The following is a 20657-nucleotide window of genomic DNA, read 5'->3' as shown; positions in this document are numbered from 1 at the left end:
CAAAGCGAAAGTAAAACCCAGAGGCACAAACCAGCTCCAAACTCAAAACAAAAGTAAAAACTCACAGAGCCACAGCTCAGCTCCATCCACACAATGACATCACTGAAGCCATGTGATAAGACAAAAACATTTCTTAAAGGGACACTCCCAAGACAGTCTTGTCATCGCAGAAGTATCCAAATCTAGGTTTGTTTCATGACTGCTGTTTGAAATATAAATATTTGTTTGTACACTGCTTTTAGTAGAGACTTGTAGCACAGATGGTGTATTGTTTTTCCTAGTACTTGTGTCAGGAACCTATTATCACTTGAGCTGCAGCAAGGTTTTGGTGATGCTACAACTTAAGAATTAATGTAGGGACGTCCAAGCTTACACCAGCACAGTCCAACATTAATACTGGGATATCAAAGCTAAAAGTAGCACCCTTCCAGCATCAAAATTGGTATCCCAAACTCAATACATATTCCAAGTGTAATGCTGAGTTGGCAAATCTAATACCAGCATACACAAGGACTAATGGATCTTTTTCCAGCCTTGTTATGTTAATTTCAGTATGTCAGAGATGCTAACAGAAAATGTGTTTTTCTGTTAATAGTCTGCATTCAATTAAATATTAGTACCTGTTGCGATTTCCAGTCCGTTTGATTTAAGGTATAAGATGTAATGAAAATATATTTCTTATTTGCAGATGCATGTGTGAAGTTCATAAACAAGCCAAAAACTCCTCCAGAAGTGATAGCAGTCGCCTCAGAAAGTTTGGAACTGTCTTGTGAGGTGTCACCAGATAATGCTGTGGTCGTATGGAAAAAGGATCAAAAAGAGGTTAAGCAGGACCAGAGGATAACCATCATCTCTCAGGGAACACAACGCAAACTTGTCATCAGAAAAGTGCAGCAGAGCGACCAAGGAAACTACACCTGCACGTCTAATGATGACAATCTAACATTCCAAGTTAAGATCAAAGGTAAAAGTAAACTTGATTGTTGCTTTAGTGACAGTGACAAACTAATATGATAGCAGCAACCTGCATTTATAAAACACCTCCAATGTGGTAATGTGCTTCAAAGTTCTTCTTCGAGGTGTTTTCAAACATAATTTGACACCTCAGCAGATATTACAGCAGATGACCAAAAGCTTGGTCAAAGAGGTAAGTTTTGAGGAACATTTTAAAGGATGAAGGAGGAAAGAGGTGCGATGGGTCAATTAAGACCCTTAACTGGCACTTAAAGGCCTCTTCTACCACCTGTGGCTGGAGAGGCTCATGTGAAATCTCCTAGCTACCTGCAAGACCTGGCAAGCCTTGGTGCCGGGCTAGTTCGGGGGTTGCCTCCTTGATGGGCATCCTGTACCCACCGGAGACCTCCCTTGGCGCTGGTAAAATTGCATTGAGTGTGTGCAGGGGTGGCTAGGCGACAGGAACGGTGCAGCTGGCCTGGCATCCAATTTTATATCTCCTCCCCCCATCCTGTCATTCTGCCCCTGTTAAATTCTCGTCTCTGACTCAATATTAAAATTGCGGCTTTGCTTACGGTGCCAATGAAGCTTAGTTCACATGGTGTTATAAGTAAATGGGAACTGGTGCACAAACAGTGGAGTTTTGGGTGACCTCAACTTTACAGATGGTAGAATGCTGGAGGCTGGACAGGAGTGTGTTGGAATAGGGGTAACAAAGACATGGATGAGTTTAACAGCAGATGAACTGATGTGAGTTGGAATCAAATGATGTTACAGGGGCCTCCCTCCAAGGTGAACCCCCCCCCCCCCATTTGCCTTGCTCATCCAAGCCTGCCAGCCCATCCCTGCCAGGACCCTAGACTCACCCTACATCCTGGCTTCAACATTGAATGCTTCCTCTCAGCTTCTCTGCAGTGGTCACCATTTCCAGTGGTTCTGCTGGGACATGAGAGCTGCCAGACCCCAACTGATTTGTGGTGGGAATTCCTCCTAGTGAAGGGCAGGTGCCCCTCCTCAAGCCAGTTGAAAGCCCATTTAAAGTCACAGGGCATGCTAGCCAAGTAGAAGAGGGTTCACCCCTGTCTTTTATGCAAAGGGGCAAAACCACCACTTCCAGCATAAAACTCAACCATATTAAGGAGACCATTTGGCTCTCTGTGGAGCAATTCACTCATCCCATTACCCAGCTTTAATCCCACAAGCCCACATGTTTAATTCCTTCACGCCCCCAACCAATTTCCTTTCAAAATCATTTTTTCCTCTGTTTCCATGGCACTATGAATCGCGGAGTAAAAAGGTCCTCCCTCACATCCCCTTGTTGAAAACCTAAAATCTGTGCCTTCTAGTCCTTGTATTGTCAGCTAATGTGAGAAGCTTTTTTTTTGCCTACCTTACCTACACCTGGCATAATCCTGCAAATCAAATCTGCCCTAAATCTCCTTGCTTCAAGTGAGAATAACCATCTTGGTGGGCGTGGTCCAACTCAAAGTTGATATAGTCTGATGCCCAGGCATAAAGGCCATCTGTGACCTCACGGACTGCACTGTGGGCCGTAACCTGGGACATGTCGTGCAAGTCCCCGCTGGAGCCCTGGAATGAACCGGTTGCACAGAGGTTCAGGGCTGCGGTGACCTTCATGGCCACCAGGAGTGGGTCTCCTCTTCCTCCACGGGATGCCACATCCATGAGAACGTAGCACAGGTGCCGCACTGTCTCTTTGTTGACAGGGAGCCTCCTGTGGCACATGCTGTCCGTCATCTCCCCGAAAGAACAGCAATGCCTCTATACCATAGGCCGTCGCTGGCGTCTTGCTTTGGATTCTTCCTCGGCCTGATGGGCGGCCGGGTCTTCAGGGTGTGTGGTGGCTCCCTGCACATGGGATGCCTCTTACAGCCTATGGTGACGCTGCTGCTGCCTTCTCCAGCTTCTGACTGCGTGGGCTTCCACCAGCACCATGAGGGCAGCCTCTGCAGGACTGACAGACATAATCAGCTGGAAAACCTCGCTCTGCACCCTCATCTTGGCCACATCAGGATCCCCTGGACCCTAGATTCCTGCCGGGAACAATAGGGAGACCGTCCTCGGGTCCCCTCCCTAATCCACACACTTATCATATAATCGCGAGGATATTCCCAGTGCTGAAGCCCAGCTCTTGATGTTTGATTGTTGGCTGATGCCTCTGTGGTGCATGACACTTCTAGAGTTCAGGCAAACTGTCCTAACTTCAAAGTTTGATTGAAATGCGATGCAATAATCATCATCTGAGACACGGCACGTGCACCCACATTGTTTATTAAAAGGTCAACAGTAACAAAGATTTGAAAATCAATGACATAATATTGCAAATATCACAGTCGCCATTTTTTAAAAATAAATATTTTTATTAGGATATTTGCAAGTTTCTATAATAATAACAATAACAGCAACATGAACATGGTACAATAAACATTTCCACCCCCATCACAATCTTCACACACCCCAACCACAAAACAACAGTCCAGCCCCCCCGCCCCCCCCCCCAAACCACAAAACAACAGTCCGGCCCACTCCCCCCCCCCCCCCCCCCCCCCCCCACACACACACACACTTTGGAATTCTGCATTTGCTGACATTTTAATATTCCCCGAGAAAGTTGACGAACCCCACCTCCGGGTGAACCCAACCATTGACCCTCTTAAGGCGAACTTTATTTTCTCGAGACTGAGAAACCCAGCCATGCCACTAACCCAGGTCTCTACACTCGGGGCTTCAAGTCCCTCCACATTAATAAGATCCGTCTCCGGGCTACCAGGGAGGCAAAGGCCAAGACGTCGGCCTCTTTCGCCCCCTGAACTCCCGGCTCTTCCGACACTCCAAAGATCGCCACCTCCGGACTCGACACCACCCATGTTTTGAGTACCTTGGACATTGCCTTAGCGAAACCCTGCCAAAACCCTCTAAGCTTCGGGCATGCCCAAAACATGTGGACATGATTTGCTGGGCTTCCCGCGCACCTCGCACACCTGTCCTCTACCCAAAAAAACTTGCTCATCCGGGCCACCCGTTATGTGTGCCCGGTGGACTACCTTGAATTGTATCAGGCTAAGCCTGGCACACGATGAGGATGTATTAACCCTGCTTAGGGCATCCGCCCACAGACCCGCCTCTATCTCTCCTCCTAGCTCGTCCTCCCACTTGCCCTTAAGCTTCTCCACCGGAGTTTCATCCGCATTCAAAAGTTCCTGGTAAATATCTGATACCTTCCCCTCTCCCACCCAGGTACTGGAGTCTACTCTGTCCTGTATCCCCTATGGCATCAGCAGCGGGAAGGCTGCACCTGCAATTACCTAAACCCGTTCCCTGCTGGCAATTCAAATTTATCCTCCAAGGCTTTCAAGCTGGGGAAGCTCCCGTCTATAAATAGATCCCCCATCCTCCTAATTCTTGCCCTTTGCCATCTTCGGAATCCATCATCCAGCCTACCCCGGTACAAACCGATGGTTATTATAAATCGGGGTCCAAACCGATGCTCCCTCCACTCTGTTATATCTCCTCCACTGCCCCCAGATTCTCAGAGCCGCCACCACCGGACTTATGGATTATCGGGCCGGCGAGAAGGGAAGAGGTGCCGTTATCAGTGCTCCCAAACTTGTGTCTTTACATGACGCCGCCTCCATCCGCTCCCACACTGACCCCTCCCCCACTACCCACTTTCTAATCATGGCTATATTTGCCGCCCAGTAGTAATTGCAGAAGTTCGGCAGCGCTAACCCACCGTCCCCCCGACTACGCTCCAGCAACACTTTCTTCACTCGCGGGGTTTTACCAGCCCACACAAAGCCCCAAATAACCTTATTCACCCGCTTGAAAAAGGCCCTCGGGATGAAGATGGGGAGGCACTGAAAGACATACAGAAATCTGGGGAGGACCGTCATTTTCACAGTCTGTACCCTCCCCGCCAGTGATAGCGGGAGCATGTCCCATCTCTTAAAGTCCTCTTTCATTTGTTCTACGAGCCGGGATAGATTTAACTTGTGCAGTGCCTCCCATTCCTGGGCCACCTGGATTCCCAGATATCGAAAGCTCCTTCGTACCATCCTAAACGGCAGCTCTCCCAGTCTCTTCTCCTGCCCTCTTGCCTGGATCGTGAACATCTCGCTTTTCCCCATGTTCAATTTATACCCTGAAATATTACCAAATTCCCCGAGGATCCGCATAACTTCCCCCTTCCCCTCCAACTGGTCTGCAATATACAAGAGCAGGCCATCTGCGTAAAGCGAGACCCGGTGCTCCACCCCCACCGCACCAGCCCTTTCCAGTTCCTAGAGTCTCTAACGCCATGGCCAATGGCTCTATGGCCAGAGCAAACAGTAACGAGGAGAGGGGGCACCCTTGCCTCGTCCCTCGGTGTAGTTTAAAATACCCCAACCTCACCCGGTTCGTACGCACACTTGCTACTGGTGCCTGATAGAGCAACCGCACCCAGTCAATGAAGCCCTCACCAAACCCAAACCTTCCCAGCGCCTCCCACAGGTAATCCCACTCCACCTGATCAAAAGCCTTCTCCGCATCCATCACTATGACCACCTCCATCTCCCCTCCTTCTGAGGGCATCATAATAACATTTAAAAGCCTTCGGACATTGGCCTTGAGTTTCCTGCCCTTTACAAATCCCGTCTGGTCTCCCCCTATCACCCCCGGGACACAATCGTCTATCCTTGTGGCCAGTATCTTAGCCAGCGGTTTGGCGTCCACATTCAGTAGAGAAATTGGCCTGTATGACCCGCATTGCTCTGGATCCTTCTCCCGTTTCAGGATCAATAAAATTGAGGCCTGTGACATTGTTGCGGGGAGGACTCCCTTCTCTCTTGCTTCACTAAATGTCCTCACCAGCAGTGGGCTCAATATCTCTGAAAACCTCTTATAGAATTCCACCGGGTAGCCGTCAGGCCCCGGGGCCTTGCCCGACTGCATGCCCTCCAGCCCCTCAACTATTTCCTCCATTTCAATTGGTGCTCCCAGCCCTTCCCCCAGATCCTCACCACCCTCTGGAACCTAAGCTGACCCAAAAGCTGCCTCATCCCCTCCACCCCAGCCGGGGGTTCCGACTCATATAATTTGCTATAAAAGTCCTTAAACACCTCATTCACCCCCACTGGGTCCAGGACCGTATTCCTCTTTACTCTCTTTACTTTTTCTGAGCTGGTGTGATAACATTTTTCTAGCCTTTTCCCCAAACTCATAAATCGCCCCCCTTGCCTTCCTCAGCTGTTCCACCGCTTTCCCTGGAATCAACAGCCCAAACTCCGCCTGTAACCTCTGCCGCTCCCTCAGTAGCCCTGCGTCCGGGGCCTCCAAGTATCTCCTGTCCACCTGGAGTTTCTCCTCAACGACCCTATCCCTCTCAGCCCATTCCGCCTTTTCTCTGTGGGCCCGTATCGAGATTAATTCCCCTCTGACCACTGCCTTCAAAGCTTCCCAAACCGTTGCTTCAGAGACCTCTCCCGTACCGTGTGGGCAGCACGGTAGCACAAGTGGATAGCACTGTGGCTTCACAGCGCAAGGGTCCCAGGTTTGATTCCCCGCTGGGTCACTGTCTGTGTGGAGTCTGCATGTTCTCCCCGTGTCTGTGGGGTTTCCTCCGGGTGCTCTGAATTCCTCCCACAGTCCAAAGACGTGCAGGTTAGGTGGATTGGCCATGATAAATTGCCCTTAGTCACCAAAAAAGGTTAGGAGGGGTTATTGGGTTACGGGGATAGGGTGGAAGTGAGGGTTTAAGTCGGTCGGTGCAGACTCGATGGGCCAAATGGCCTCCTTCTGCATTCTATGTTCTATGTATCATTTGTTTCCAAGTAGTTTTGGATGGTCTTGATCACCTGCCCACAGATCGCTTTGTCCGCTAACAACCCCACATCCAGCCTCTATAGCGGGCATTGTCCTCTCTCCAAACTAACCCGTAGATCCACCTAATGTGGGGCACGATCCGACACTGCGATTGCCGAGTACTCAGTATCCCCCACCCCCGGCATTAGAGCCCTGCTCAGAACAACAAAATCGATGCGAGAGTATACCTTGTGGACATGGGAGAAAAAGAAAAAGTCCTTTGCCCTTGGCCGTGCAAACCTCCACGGGTCTACTCCCCCCATCTGTTCCATAAACCGCTCCCTGTCCTGACTTTTTACCGGTCCAATTCCGGATCAATGACTGTATTAAAATCTCCCCCCATGATCAACGTATGTGACGCGAAGTCTGGGATCTTACCTAACACCCACCTCATAAATTCCAAGTCAGAGCAGCTGACCCAAGCTGACTTGATAGCTCCCACCCATGGCACCAGTCTGTCTCCCCATTGTTCTCTCCCCTCTCCTTCCACTTGATCAAACGTATTCAAAGCATCACATTCCCCAGTAAACAAACATCAGAAGAAACAGTGGAAAAACAGCCACAGAAACTATCCCCCTCCAACCAGCTCCCAGTAAGACAAAGTTAACTTTAGCCATCGAAACAGCCCCTTATTGCACATAACACTACTTATTCAAACCAGCACAAAAGTGATTATCAATAAATCCCCACTACAATACTCTCCAAGGATTCAGTGTCTTTAATTCACCTGCAGTCTTTTTTCCTTGTTGAAAGTCGATACATCGTATGGTGTTTCGAAATACAAATCCCGTTCCTCATATGTGATCCACAGACGGGCTGGGTACAACATCCCGAACTTCACCCTCTTCTTAAAGAGGGCTGTTTTTGCCCGATTGAACCCAGCTCGCCTCTTGGCCAAATCCACATGCAAGGTCTTGATAAATGCGCAGCTCACAACTCTACCACTTGCTGCTCCGTTCTTTCTTGGCCCACCGCAGAACATGTTCCTTGTCCAGGAATCGGTGCAAACGTACCACCATCGCCCTCGGCGGCTCGTTCGCTCGGGCCTTCTTCGCGAGGGCTTTGTGCACTCTATCCACTTCCAGGGGCCGAGGGAACGCCTCAGCCCCCATCAACTTCTCCAGCATGTTCGTCACATAGGCCCTCGCACCCGATCCCTCACTGCCTTCAGGGAGGCCGACGATTCTCAGATTCTGCCTCCTGGACCTGTTCTCCAGGTGCACCAGCTTCTCCTGCATTCTTTTCTGGCGGTCATTCATCATCTCCACCATGGTCTCCAGCACGGTTAGGCATTCCTCGTGCTCGGACACCTTTTTCTCCACCTCCTGGATCGCACGTCTGTGGGTTTCTTGATTCTACACCACCTGATCAATCGAAGCCTTGATCGGGCCCAGCGTCTCCTTCTTAAGCTTGGCGAGGCAACCTTCAAAAAACTTCACCAGCTGCTCAGTCGACCACTGCCATCTCCCTGCGGCTCTGCTGTTCCGCCATGCTTTCCCGCATTGCCAGCTCTGCTCGCGTCTTCCGTGTGGAATTTTGTCTTCTCACACGGCCACTTCTGGTCCAATTCGCCATACACTGGAGGGGGATTTCTCCTCACTGTCTCACTCTTCACCGATTTATCCAATAAAATCCGGAAAGAAACAGGGGAAAAAGGTCCAAAAGTCCGTCATAGGCGGGAGCTATCAAATGTGCGACCTACTCCTCCATGGCTGCCACCGGAAGTCATATGACAGTAACCATTAAACAACAAGGAGATGTCACCGTTCCATATTGCTACCAATTCAAAGTTACATCAGCTCATTTTCCACCCCCAAAAATCAAACACATGGTACCACCCTTCGCAGGTTCCTCAACGGAAATGGAGGATAAGCCTGAGAATGTGTTATCATGTCCAGACCTTTGTTATATAAATGATCTGTCCATCAATGTCTTCCATGTATCAGTGCCATGCTCCATCCAAGTGTCGCAGCTGTGCAGCCCCCCCCCAACATGGCCCAATCTCACCGGAACCAAATCCTGGAATCCACAGATTCCACTGGTGCTCAAGGTGCAGTTAAACATCCTTGACTGCCAGCGTATTTAACCCACAGTGATGTGCCAGTTACACGCAACACTCACCACACCAGCAACAAAAGCATCAGCAATCTGTGAAAGCATTTCTTCAATGGCGTCATCAGGAAGCGCAGTTGGATCAGTGTCGAGCACCAGGTCCTGCAGCGTATTCTTGCTTCAAACCGGATTGCTTCTGGACTCACACGTCGCCCTGAGTGGTGTCCCTGGACCCAGGTATCTTAAACAAAAATTCTCCTTTTCAGCTACAGAAAAGGAAGGAAACAGCAACAGCAGCCTCCAGGCATCTGCAGCTGCTAGCAGCAGCAAGCCACAAACACAATGAGATTTTAGACGAGAGAGAGAGAGAGAGAGAAAACCATTCCACCCCTCCCAAGAGGGGCACAGTTTAGTTCAGAGCAGGCCCGGCACATTATAAACAAAACCAAATACTGGCGACCACCGAAGGAAAACACAAAACAGGCAGGAAGACAACGAAGATCCCAGCATCAGACCTACATCGGCAGGAGGGTGCTAAGAAACATAGAAAATAGAAGCAAGAGGAGGCCATTCGAATCTCCGAGCCTGCTGTGACATTCATTATGATCATGGTTGATCAGTAAATTCAATACCCTGATCCTGTCTTCCCCCCCATATCCCCGATCCCTTTAGTCCCAAGAGCTATATCTAATTCCTTCTTGAAATTTCACAACGTTTTGGCCTCAACTACTTTCTGTAGCGAATTCCATAGATCCACCAATGTCTGGGTGAAGAAATTTCTCCTCACCTCAGTCCGAAAAGGTTTACCCCTTATCCTCAAACTAGTTCTGGACTCCCCCACCATCGGGAACATTCTTTCTGAAACTACCCTGTCTAATCCCGTTAGAATTTTTAATGTTTCTATGGGATCCCCTCCCACTCTTTTAAACTCCAATGTATATAATCCTAATCGATTTAGTCTCCCCTCATACGACAGTCCCGCCATCCTAGGAATCAGGCTGATAAACTTTCGCTGCACTCCCTCCACAGTTAAAACACCTTCCTCAGATAAGGACACCAAAACGACACACAATACTCCAAGTGTGGCCTCACAAATGCCCTATAGAATTGCAGTAAAACATCTCTATTCCTATATTCAAATCCTCTCGCTATGAAGGCCAACATACCAATTGTCTTCTTTAGCTGCGCGCTTACTTTCAGCGACTGATGCACAACGACACCAAGGTCTCGCTGAGTATCCACCTCTCAATTTACACCCATTCAAATAATAATCTGCCTTCCTATTTTTGCTACTGAAGCGGATAACCTCTCATTTATCCACATTATACTGTATCTGCCATGCATGTGACCACTCAGCCTCTCCAAATCCCGCTGAAACATTTCTGCATCCTCCTCACAGCTCACCCTCCCACCCAACTTTGTATCATCTGCAAATTTAATTCCCTCGTCCAAATCATTAATATATAATGTGGACAGTTGGGCAAAGATTCCTGCGGTATCCCACTAGTCACTGTCTGCCAATCAGAAAAAAAATCATTTATTCCAACTTTTTGCTTCCTGTCTGTTAACCAGTTTTTTATCCACCTCACGACACTACCCATATTCACAGTAACTTCATTGCAGTGTTAATGTAAGCCTACTTTATGACACAAATAAAGATTATTATTAAACCCATGCGCTTTAACTTTACACAGTAATCTGCTATGTGAGACCTTGTTGAAAGCTTCCTGAAAGTCTTATTAAACAACATCCACCGGTTCTCCCTGGGCAACTCGGGGCCTGTATCAGTGGAACGCCGCTTGGTTGCCAATCATTAGAAGGTCTCTGGAGCATAGCGGGAGGTGTGGGGGGGGGGGGGGGGGGGGGGGGGGGGGAGAGAGAGAGCGAAAACCACTTTCCCTCTCCAGCACTGGCAGCATCTTCCAGCGGCTCCCTGGCCACAGAGGCAGGAGGAGCTGCAACTGGCAAAACGATAATCAGCAGTTACATGGAATCCATCATACAATTGCTCCCCCTACCCCCGATAAACATAGATCAAACACATTGCAAAAGGAAACCACGGAACACCCACAACGGGTGCAGCAGATGGCCACTGAATGTAAAAAGTCACCGTTAGTCCATGAAAGTGCCCTGGCTCAACCCCCGGGCTGCACCGCCCCGCCTCTCCTGCAGTATCAGCGTCTGATCTACCATCACCACCCTGTCCAAGGACCGGGACAGAGGAGGTTCACAAGAATGATCCCTGGAATGAAGAACTTGTCGTCTGAGGAACGGTTGAGGACTCTGGGTCTGTACTCGTTGGAGTTTAGAAGGATGAGGGGGGATCTTATTGAAACTTACAAGATACTGCGAGGCCTGGATAGAGTGGACTGGAGAGGATGCTTCCACTTGTAGGAGAAACTAGAACCGGAGGACACCATCTCAGACTAAACGGACGATCCTTTAAAACAGAGATGAGGAGGAATTTCTTCAGCCAGAGGGTGGTGAATCTGTGGAAATCTTTGCCACAAAAGGCTGTGGAGGCCAAATCACTGCGTGTCTTTAAGACAGAGATAGATAGGTTCTTGATTAATAAGGGAATCAGGCATTATGGGGAGAAGGCAGGAGAATGGGGATGAGAAAATATCAACCATGATTGAATAGCGGAGCAGACTCGATGGGCCGAGTGGCCTAATTCTGCTCCTATGTCTTATGGTCTTATGGCCAACAGGAACACAGGGGGCTGAACAGGCGACCCACAAGTCCAGAACAGAATACACAATCAATACACAAAACAGGCCTTCAGAAACATCCACTGACTGCTCGAGGAAGCCTGCATCCTCAGCCCAGTAGAAGGTCCGCCAAAATCCTCCCCTCGTCGCACCCCAGGTAAAAGAGGCCAAAAGGCAACTACCTTCTTTCTTCCTTCCCTCCACCCAGAAAGCAGCAAGTAAGCCCTAGGAGAAGAGGCAGCAGGCAAGCAGAAAAGGCAGCAGCAAGCAGCCAACAAACTCACAGCTATAGCAACCTCCAGGCATTTGCGTTATGTAATGGGTTATGAGACATTGCAATTAGTTGTCTCCTTTATGTTAAGTATCCATTAATTGACACTGATATGTAAAGGGGCAGTCATCTGGTACGCATGTGTTACAGAACTATGAGGACCAATTAACTGATATAGACAGGGTTTCTGTGGAGGAACACAACACTTCTGGTGAATTAGAACAGGCCATTTTTCCGAAAGGGCAACTGCCAAAAGTTGGTACAGAAGTGACATACTTGCCTGAAGGGTCTAGTCAATGGAAGGATGCAACTGTTATTAGTAGAGCAGGGAAGGCCACTGGAAAGTATAAACATTGGTTGAATGGACAGCATTCAGGGGAAGGAGTCAAGACAATAGAACATAGAACATTACAGCGCAGTACAGGCCCTTCGGCCCTCGATGTTGCGCCGACCTGTGAAACCACTCTAAAGCCCATCTACACTATTCCCTTATCCATATGTCTATCCAATGACCATTTGAATACCCTTAATGTTGGCAAGTCCACTACTGTTGCAGGCAGGGCATCCCACACCCTTACTACTCTCTGAGTAAAGAACCTACCTCTGACATCTGTCTTATATCTATCACCCCTCAATTTAAAGCTATGTCCCCTCGTGCTAGACATCACCATCTGAGGAAAAAGGCTCTCACTGTCCACCCTATCCAATCCTCTGATCATCTTGTATGCCTCAATTAAGTCACCTCTTAACCTTCTTCTCTCTAATAGATTATTCATAGAATTTACAGTGCAGAAGGAGGCCATTCGGCCCATCGAGTCTGCACCGGCTCTTGGAAAGAGCACCCTACCTAAGGTCAACACCGCCACCCTATCCCCATAACCCAGTAACCCCACCCAACACTAAGGGCAATTTTGGACACTAAGGGCAATATATCATGGCCAATCCACCTAACCTGCACATCTTTGGACTGTGGGAGGAAACCGGAGCACCCGGAGGAAACCCACGCACACACAGGGAGGATGTGCAGACTCCGCACAGACAGTGACCCAAGCCGGAATCGAACCTGGGACCCTGGAGCTGTGAAGCAATTGTGCTATCCACAAGGCTTCCGTGCTGCCCCAATGAAAACAGCCTCAAGTCCCTCAGCCTTTCCTCATAAGATCTTCCCTCCATACCAGGCAACATTCTGGTAAATCTCCTCTGCACCCTTTCCAATGCTTCCACATCCTTCCTATAATGCGGCGACCAGAATTGCACGCAATACTCCAAATGCGGCCACACAGAGTTTTGTACAGCTGCAACATGACCTCATGGCTCTGAAACTCAATCCCTCTACCAATAAAAGCTAACACACCGTACGCCTTCTTAACAACCCTCTCACCCTGAGTGGCAACTTTCAGGGATCTATGTACATGGACACCGAGATCTCTCTGCACATCCACACTGCCAAGAATCTTACCATTAGCCCAGTACTCTGTCTTCCTGTTATTCCTTCCAAAATGAATCACCTCACACTTTTCTGCATTAAACTCCATTTGCCACCTCTCAGCCCAGCACTGCAGCTTATCTATGTCCCTCTGTAACTTGTATCATCCTTCCGCACTGTCCACAACTCCACCGACTTTAATGTCACCTGCAAATTTACTCACCTTCAGATAGTACATCGGATAGTGAACAGGTCCGCAGGAAAAGGTCGAGAACTATTGAAAGGACATCCCACAGCAGAAGGGAAAGATCAAGCAGTAGCAGTACAGAACGAGATACCAGGCGGGAGAGGGGACGTAGTTTGTCAAGATCTCGGAACATGAGTAAGACTACAAATACTAATAGGAGTAGAAGCCCACATGCACGTGAGACTTTGGTATAAATTAGATGAAAAAGTTATTAAAGAAGCTAAACAGCAAGAATTGCATAGTTGGAATGAATTTGGGGTATTAACGGAAGTACCGGATAGGGGACAAAGAGCTCTATCCCACAGACGGATTTGCACGGAAAAGGTTCTTCCGGATGGAACTCATAAGGCAAAGGCCAGACTCCTGGCAAGGGGATTTGAAGAAAACGTAGAAGATCAGGATTTAAGGGTAGATTCACCTATAGCAGGAAAGGTTATTTTAAAGATCTTCTTGGCTCTATTAGCCACAAAGGCATGGGAATGCAAATCTATAGATCTAAAAGCTGCCTTTTTGCAGGGGCATCAGCTCCAGAGAGACATTTTTCTCCGTCCTCCTAAAGAAGTAGCTAACACAGAAGTGGTACTCTGGAAGTTGAACAAATGTGTATATGGATTAAATGATGCATCTAGAGTCTGGTATTTTTCGGTAAGGTCAGTTTTGTTAAAGTTAGGCTGTTGCCAGTTGAAAGCAGATCCTCCAATGTTTTACTGGCACTATAAAGGAAATCTTTCTGGCATTTTTATGATGCATGTCGATGATTTTCTGTGGGGTGGGACTAGTGATTTTGAAGCTATTGTAATCTCTGGTTTGAGGAAAGAATTCAGGGTTGGAAGTCAGGCTTCCGGTGTATTTAAATATATTGGACTGGAAATTGCACAGACTAAGTTAGGGGCAACTTTACGTCAGCAATCTTATTTGGAAAGCATCACTCCAATAGCAATTAGTCGTGGCCGAGTTTCACAAAAAGACGCAATGGTTTCAAAGATAGAAAAAGAGCAACTGCGAAGTTTAATTGGGCAACTGAACTGGTTAGGTAGACAGACTAGACCGGACGTGAGTTTTGATGTCTTAGAGTTGAGTACAAAAATGAATGATCCCAAAGTGGAAGACATAATAAGAGCAAATAAAGCGTTGGCCAAACTAAAAATGCAGGAGTGTGTTTTGAAGTTCCCGGTTTTAGGTGACCTTAGGCACTTGAAATTCATAGTTTATAGTGATGCGTCCTACGCAAATTTATGTGATGGGGTTTCAAGCGCAGGAGATTTTATAATTTTCCTTTTGGGGAACAATGGTAAATGTTGCCCACTTGTGTGGGAAACAAAGAAAATAAGGAGAGTGGTAAAAAGCACTTTGGCTGCTGAGACGTTAAGCCTTGTAGAGGCGGTGGATATGGCTTTTTATATAAGTATGATATTGACAGAAATTTTGGGATTAGGGGATTTGGGTAATATACCTATTGACTGTCACATTGACAATAAATCCCTGTGGGAAAATGTGCACTCTACAAAAAGTGTCAATGAAACGAGGTTACGGATAGACATCGCAAGTTTAAAGCAGATGTTGGACAGAGGGGAAATAACAAAATTAAATGGGTCGGCAGGAGCTATCAACTGTCAGACTGTTTTACGAAAAGAGGGGCGAGTTCACAGAAACTTTTGGATATTGTTAATGAAGGGCGCTTGTTTCTGTGGCTGTTTTTTTCTTTCTCGTCCAAACAAAAAAAAAGGGTGGGGGACATCATGTTTGTGTTTTTGAGTTTCTTGAAATTTTGTTTTCACCTAATTAATTTTTTTCTCCAAGGAAGGGGAGACTGTTAAGTAATGGGTTAAGAGACATTGGAATTAGTTGTCTCATTTATGTTAAGTATCCATTAATTGACACTGATATGTAAAGGGGCTTCAGGTGGCTTCTGTCAGGTGGTGTGTTGTTAAGAGTTTTGTGCAGAGGCTGTGGAAGTGAAATAAATGGTGTTTGGTGAAAAGGAACAAGAACTTTAGACTTCATTTCACAGCAACTAAAACGTCTTAACAATTTGCAAGTCACCAACACGAGCAAGCGCCAAACACAACCTTCAGCTGGGAAGTGCTCTCACAACATAACGCCAATTCCTCATTCACAATAGCCTTCAGCTGTGAAGCTTGAGTCTTCTCACAGGTAAAGGAAATTAAAGTGACCGTCATCATTGAACCAAGAGCAGGGCTCTGTCCTGGATGTGTTTCGTAGGACAGACAGGCAGCAGCTGTATTTGCCTCTGATATGGGTATCCACAATATTTTAAGATAGCTTGAAGGCCTCACAGGCGAAAAAACCCTCACCCTCCAGCCCAGGGGCAATCCCTGAGATGGAACCCTTCAGACCCCTGACCGCGCCAAACTTCCCTGAGACATCTGCCTGCCCTCCCTGAGCAGTGGGGCAGCTGCTCCCTTAAGTTGCATGCCGGAAAATGGAAATTGCTATACGCCTCCTCAGCTACCCATAGCAGCCATTGCGCTAGTTTCACATTTTTAAAAAGGAGTACTAAATGACGCCTGCGTGATTTCTGGCTGGGGAGATGGTTAATTCCCGGCAGGCCGCTGCATTCAACGGCAATATCGTTAATGAGATGGAAATTAATGCAAATGAGGGTTAATGAGATGCCTGCCATATTTGGGCAGGATCCGGAACTCACCATTGGGAGCAGGCTGGTTAGATAGCAAACGCAAATCTTGATTTTGGCTTTTCCCGTTATTTAACTGGCGTGCCCAATTCCGCGCCGGGTACAACCCGGTGGTTATATCGTGTCCGATATCTATATTTCAAGTTGGACATTTCATCAGAAATTCTAATGAAGGGATAACTGTTTTTCTCTTCACAGATGCTTCCTCACCTGCTAACTATTTCCAGCATTTTCTGTTTTTATTTAACATTAGGGAGAGGCTGCCTGGATTTGTGAAATATAAATCCTGTTTGAGAAATTTAGTAGATTTCTTTAAGATGTAGTGGATTTTTTAATGGTGTATATTGCTAAAGGAAATATAATCCCTGCATATAGATTTTTGAAGGAGTATAGGTAAGGTACAGTAGCACAGTGATTATGTTACTGAAAGAGTAAACTAGAGGCCGAGATGAATAATCTAGGATTCATTTCACATCATAACAGTTTGAGAAATTGAATTCCGTTTATAAAAACCTGGAAGCAAAATAAAAATCTGGGGCGGGATTCTCCGTCGGCGGGATCCTCCACTTCACCGGCATTGCACACACTGCCGCGGATTTCCTGACTCTGTGGGGGTGCCCACAATGGGAAATCCCATTGGCCGGCTGCTGGGACAGACGATCCCGCTGCCGGCAGAGGTGCGTTGCACCAGAAAACGGATGCAGCGGGACGCCTAAAAATGAGTACCGAAAGAAAGGGAGTTCATCTACATTCTCTGTTTAAGTGAAGGATTTATTTTTCTGTTCAAGCTTCCCTTTTGCCAATATCACAGAATGGTTACCGAATGGCTCTGATGGAAATGATGCTGTCATAACACAGACAGATTTTGTAGTATGAAAGTAATAATTTCAAACTTATTCATTAGAGCAGGATTATAGAAGACTCATTCACAGGTTCAGTGCCGACATTAATCATTTCTAGTTGATCTAGTTTTATTATGTGCGTTGAAACATACTGGTTATGGTTTTCTTCAACATTGTTACTATTTCTTTTTCTTTTGCAGAACCAGCTGCAACTATCATGAAGAAATCCACAACACAAACAGAGTATACAGCGAGTGTGGGAGAGAAGGTAGTCCTTGTTTGTGACGTGTCTCAATCTACTGTTGAAGGGAAATGGTACAAAAAAGGACAAGAAGTAAAGCTGAGCAAAGCAGTAAGTGTCGAATCAGAAGGTACAACACGAAGATTAGTCCTTCACAACGCCAAATCTGGAGAAACTGGTGAATATGTATTTAAAACAAAAGCGGATGAGATTGCTATGAGTGTTACTGTTAAAGGTAAGACAAATAAAATCAAATAACATTGGGGAAGTATAGATGTTGCATTCAAAATAGTAATTTTAATGAATTCTCTTTATGAAGAAGCAATTTAAACTTCATCCAATGCTTGAAGTATTTGTTCTAATTAATGGTTCATCTCAACATGCTTTTATTGTAAATTTTCTGTTCAACTGCATAGCTGCTATTGTCATAGGCCACAAAAGAAATATTATCCTTTTTACTGTTAATAGTCACTATAACGAGACCGACAGCAATTGCCCTTCAGCTGCACTTAGCTATTCATGTATAAGGACTAATTATTATGATTAATTAGTGTCAAAGATATACTTATTTATTTAAAAAATATATATATATTTTATTGAAAATGTTTTCCAAACAACAATTTTTTCCCTCTTACAAAGCAAACGTAACAGTGAAGAAATTTTAACAATACACAAATAACTAAACCCCATAATCGTTTGACATAAACTAAACTAAACCGCCCCCCCCCCCCCCCGCCCCCTCCCCCCTGGGTTGCTGCTGCTGGTCATCTGTCTTCCCTCTAACATTCCCCTAGGTAGAAATGGCTGCCACTGCCTGGTGAACCCTTGAGCCGATCCCCTCAGGGCAAAATTTATCTGCTCCAGTTTAATGAACCCCGCCATATCGTTTACCCAGGCCTCCAGTCCGGGGGGTTTCGCCTCCTTCCACATGAGTAGGATCCTACGCTGGGCTACTAGGGACGCAAAGGCCACAACGTCGGCCTCTTTCGCCTCCTGCACTCCCGGCTCATCCGCAACTCCAAATAGAGCTAGCCCCCAGCCTGGTTTGACCCGGGCCTTCACCACCTTCGAAATCACTCCCGTCACTCCCTTCCAATACCCCTCCAGTGCCGGGCACGCCCAAAACATATGTGCGTGGTTTGCCGGGCTTCCGCCGCACCTCCCACATTTGTCCTCCACTCCAAAGAACCTGCTCAATCTTGCCCCCGTTATGTGTGCTCTATGTAGCACCTTGAATTGAATCAGGCTGAGCCTGGCGCATGAGGAAGAGGAGTTTACCCTGCTTAGGGCATCAGCCCACTTACTTTCCTCAATCTCCTCCCCTAGCTCCTCTTCCCACTTTCCTTTTAGTTCGCCCACCGACTCCTCCCCCTCTTCCCTCATCTCTCGGTATATCTCTGACACCTTGCCCTCTCCGACCCACACCCCTGAAAGCACTCTGTCCTGAGTCCCCTGTGTCGGGAGCAGCGGAAATTCCCTCACCTGTTGTCTGGTAAACGCCCTCACCTGCATATATCTCAGGAAGTTTCCCCGGGGCAACTTATACTTTTCCTCCAATGCTCCCAAGCTCGCAAAAGTCCCATCTATAAATAAATCTCCCACCCTCCTAATTCCCAACTGGTGCCAGCTCTGAAATCCTCCATCCATTCTTCCTGGGGCGAACCTATGGTTGTTCCTGATTGGGGACCCCACCAGGGCTCCCCGCACCCCTCTCTGTCGCCTCCACTGTCCCCAGATATTCAATGTTGCCGCCACCACCGGGTTCGTGGTAAACCTTTTTGGTGAGAACGGTAGCGGTGCCGTCACCAGCGCCTCTAAACTCGTCCCTTTACAGGACTTTCTCTCCAGTCTTTTCCACGCCGCTCCTTCACCCTCCGTCATCCATTTACGTATCATTGCCACATTGGCGGCCCAATAGTAATCGCCCAAGTTCGGTAGTGCCAGTCCTCCTCTGTCCCTGCTACGCTGAAGGAACCCCCTCCTTACTCTCGGAACTGTCCCTGCCCACACGAAGCTCGTGATGCTCCTGTCTATTTTATTGAAAAAGGTCTTAGTGATTAGTATAGGGAGACATTGAAATACAAATAAGAACCTCGGGAGGACCATCATCTTAATTGCCTGCACCCTGCCCGCCAGCGACAGAGGCTGCATGTCCCACCTCTTGAAGTCCTCCTCCATTTGTTCTACCAGCCGTGTCAGATTAAGTCTGTGCAAGGTTCCCCAGCTCCTAGCGATCTGAATCCCCAGGTATCGGAAGTTTCTTTCCACTTTCCTTAGAGGCAGGCCTTCTATCTCTCTACTCTGGTCCCCTGGATGTATCACAAATAATTCACTCTTCCCCATGTTTAGCCTATACCCCGAAAAATCCCCGAACTCCCTCAACATTCGCATAACCTCTATCATCCCCCCCCGCTGGGTCCGACAGGTATAACAATAGGTCATCTGCGTCTAGCGAGACTCGGTGTTCCTCTCCCCCTCTAATCACCCCTCTCCATTTCCTGGAGTCTCTCAACGCCATGGCCAGAGGTTCAATTGCCAACGCGATCAACAATGGAGACAGCGGGCATCCCTGTCTTGTTCCCCTATATAGTCGGAAATACTCCGATCTTTGTCGACCCGTAACTACACTTGCCGTTGGGGCCCCATAAAGAAGTTTGACCCAGCTAATAAACCCGTTCCCGAACCCAAACCTCCTTAACACTTCCCATAAATACTCCCACTCCACCCTATCAAATTCCTTCTCTGCATCTATTGCCGCCACTATCTCTGCCTCCCCCTCCACTGGGGGCATCATCATCACCCCTAATAGTCGTCGCACGTTCACATTCAGTTGTCTCCCTTTTACAAACCCTGTCTGGTCTTCGTGCACCACCCCCGGGACACAGTCCTCTATCCTCGATGCCAGTACCTTTGCCAGCAATTTGGCGTCCACGTTCAATAATGAAATAGGTCTATAGGACCCGCACTGGAACGGATCTTTATCCCTCTTCAAAATTAGCGATATCGTCGCCTCCGACATTGTCGGGGGTAAAGTCCCTCCTTCCCTGGCCTCATTGAACGTCCTCACCATCAACGGGGCCAACAAGTCCACATATTTTCTGTAAAATTCCACCGGGAACCCATCTGGTCCCGGAGCCTTCCCTGCTTGCATGCTCCCCAGTCCCTTAATAACCTCGTCCACCCCACTCGGTGCCCCCAGGCCTACCACCTCCTGCTCCTCCACCCTCGGGAACCTCAATTGATCCAGGAACTGCCGCATCCCCTCCTCTCCCTCTGGGGGTTGAGACCTATACAGTCCCTCATAAAAGGTCTTGAACACCTCATTTATCTTTCCTGCTCTTCGCACCGTGTCTCCCTTTTCGTCTCTAATTCCTCCTATCTCCCTCGCTGCTGTC

The 20657-nt window shown here is 47.7% G+C and overlaps 1 protein-coding gene and 1 long non-coding RNA gene across 2 annotated transcripts in view; one reads left to right on the top strand and one right to left on the bottom strand.

The window, feature by feature from the left end:
- LOC140424767 (uncharacterized) overlaps positions 1 to 2397 on the bottom strand; it is a 39161-nt gene extending 36764 nt beyond the window's left edge. Inside the window, exon 1 of the long non-coding RNA XR_011947683.1 lies at positions 2350 to 2397. This is a non-coding gene — a long non-coding RNA (uncharacterized lncRNA). The remainder of the gene's footprint in view (positions 1 to 2349) is intronic.
- Positions 1 to 20657, top strand: part of LOC140424765 (obscurin-like) — a 1044598-nt gene that overhangs the window by 120473 nt on the left and 903468 nt on the right. The window contains 2 exon segments of the mRNA XM_072508149.1: positions 689 to 964; positions 17222 to 17497. Coding sequence (XP_072364250.1) covers positions 689 to 964; positions 17222 to 17497 — 552 coding nt within the window.

Source organism: Scyliorhinus torazame, chromosome 6, assembly GCF_047496885.1.
Source record: "Scyliorhinus torazame isolate Kashiwa2021f chromosome 6, sScyTor2.1, whole genome shotgun sequence".
Lineage (NCBI taxonomy): Eukaryota > Metazoa > Chordata > Chondrichthyes > Carcharhiniformes > Scyliorhinidae > Scyliorhinus > Scyliorhinus torazame.
Note: the sequence above shows the minus strand (reverse complement) of the source record. Positions and strands in the feature narration are given on the sequence as shown.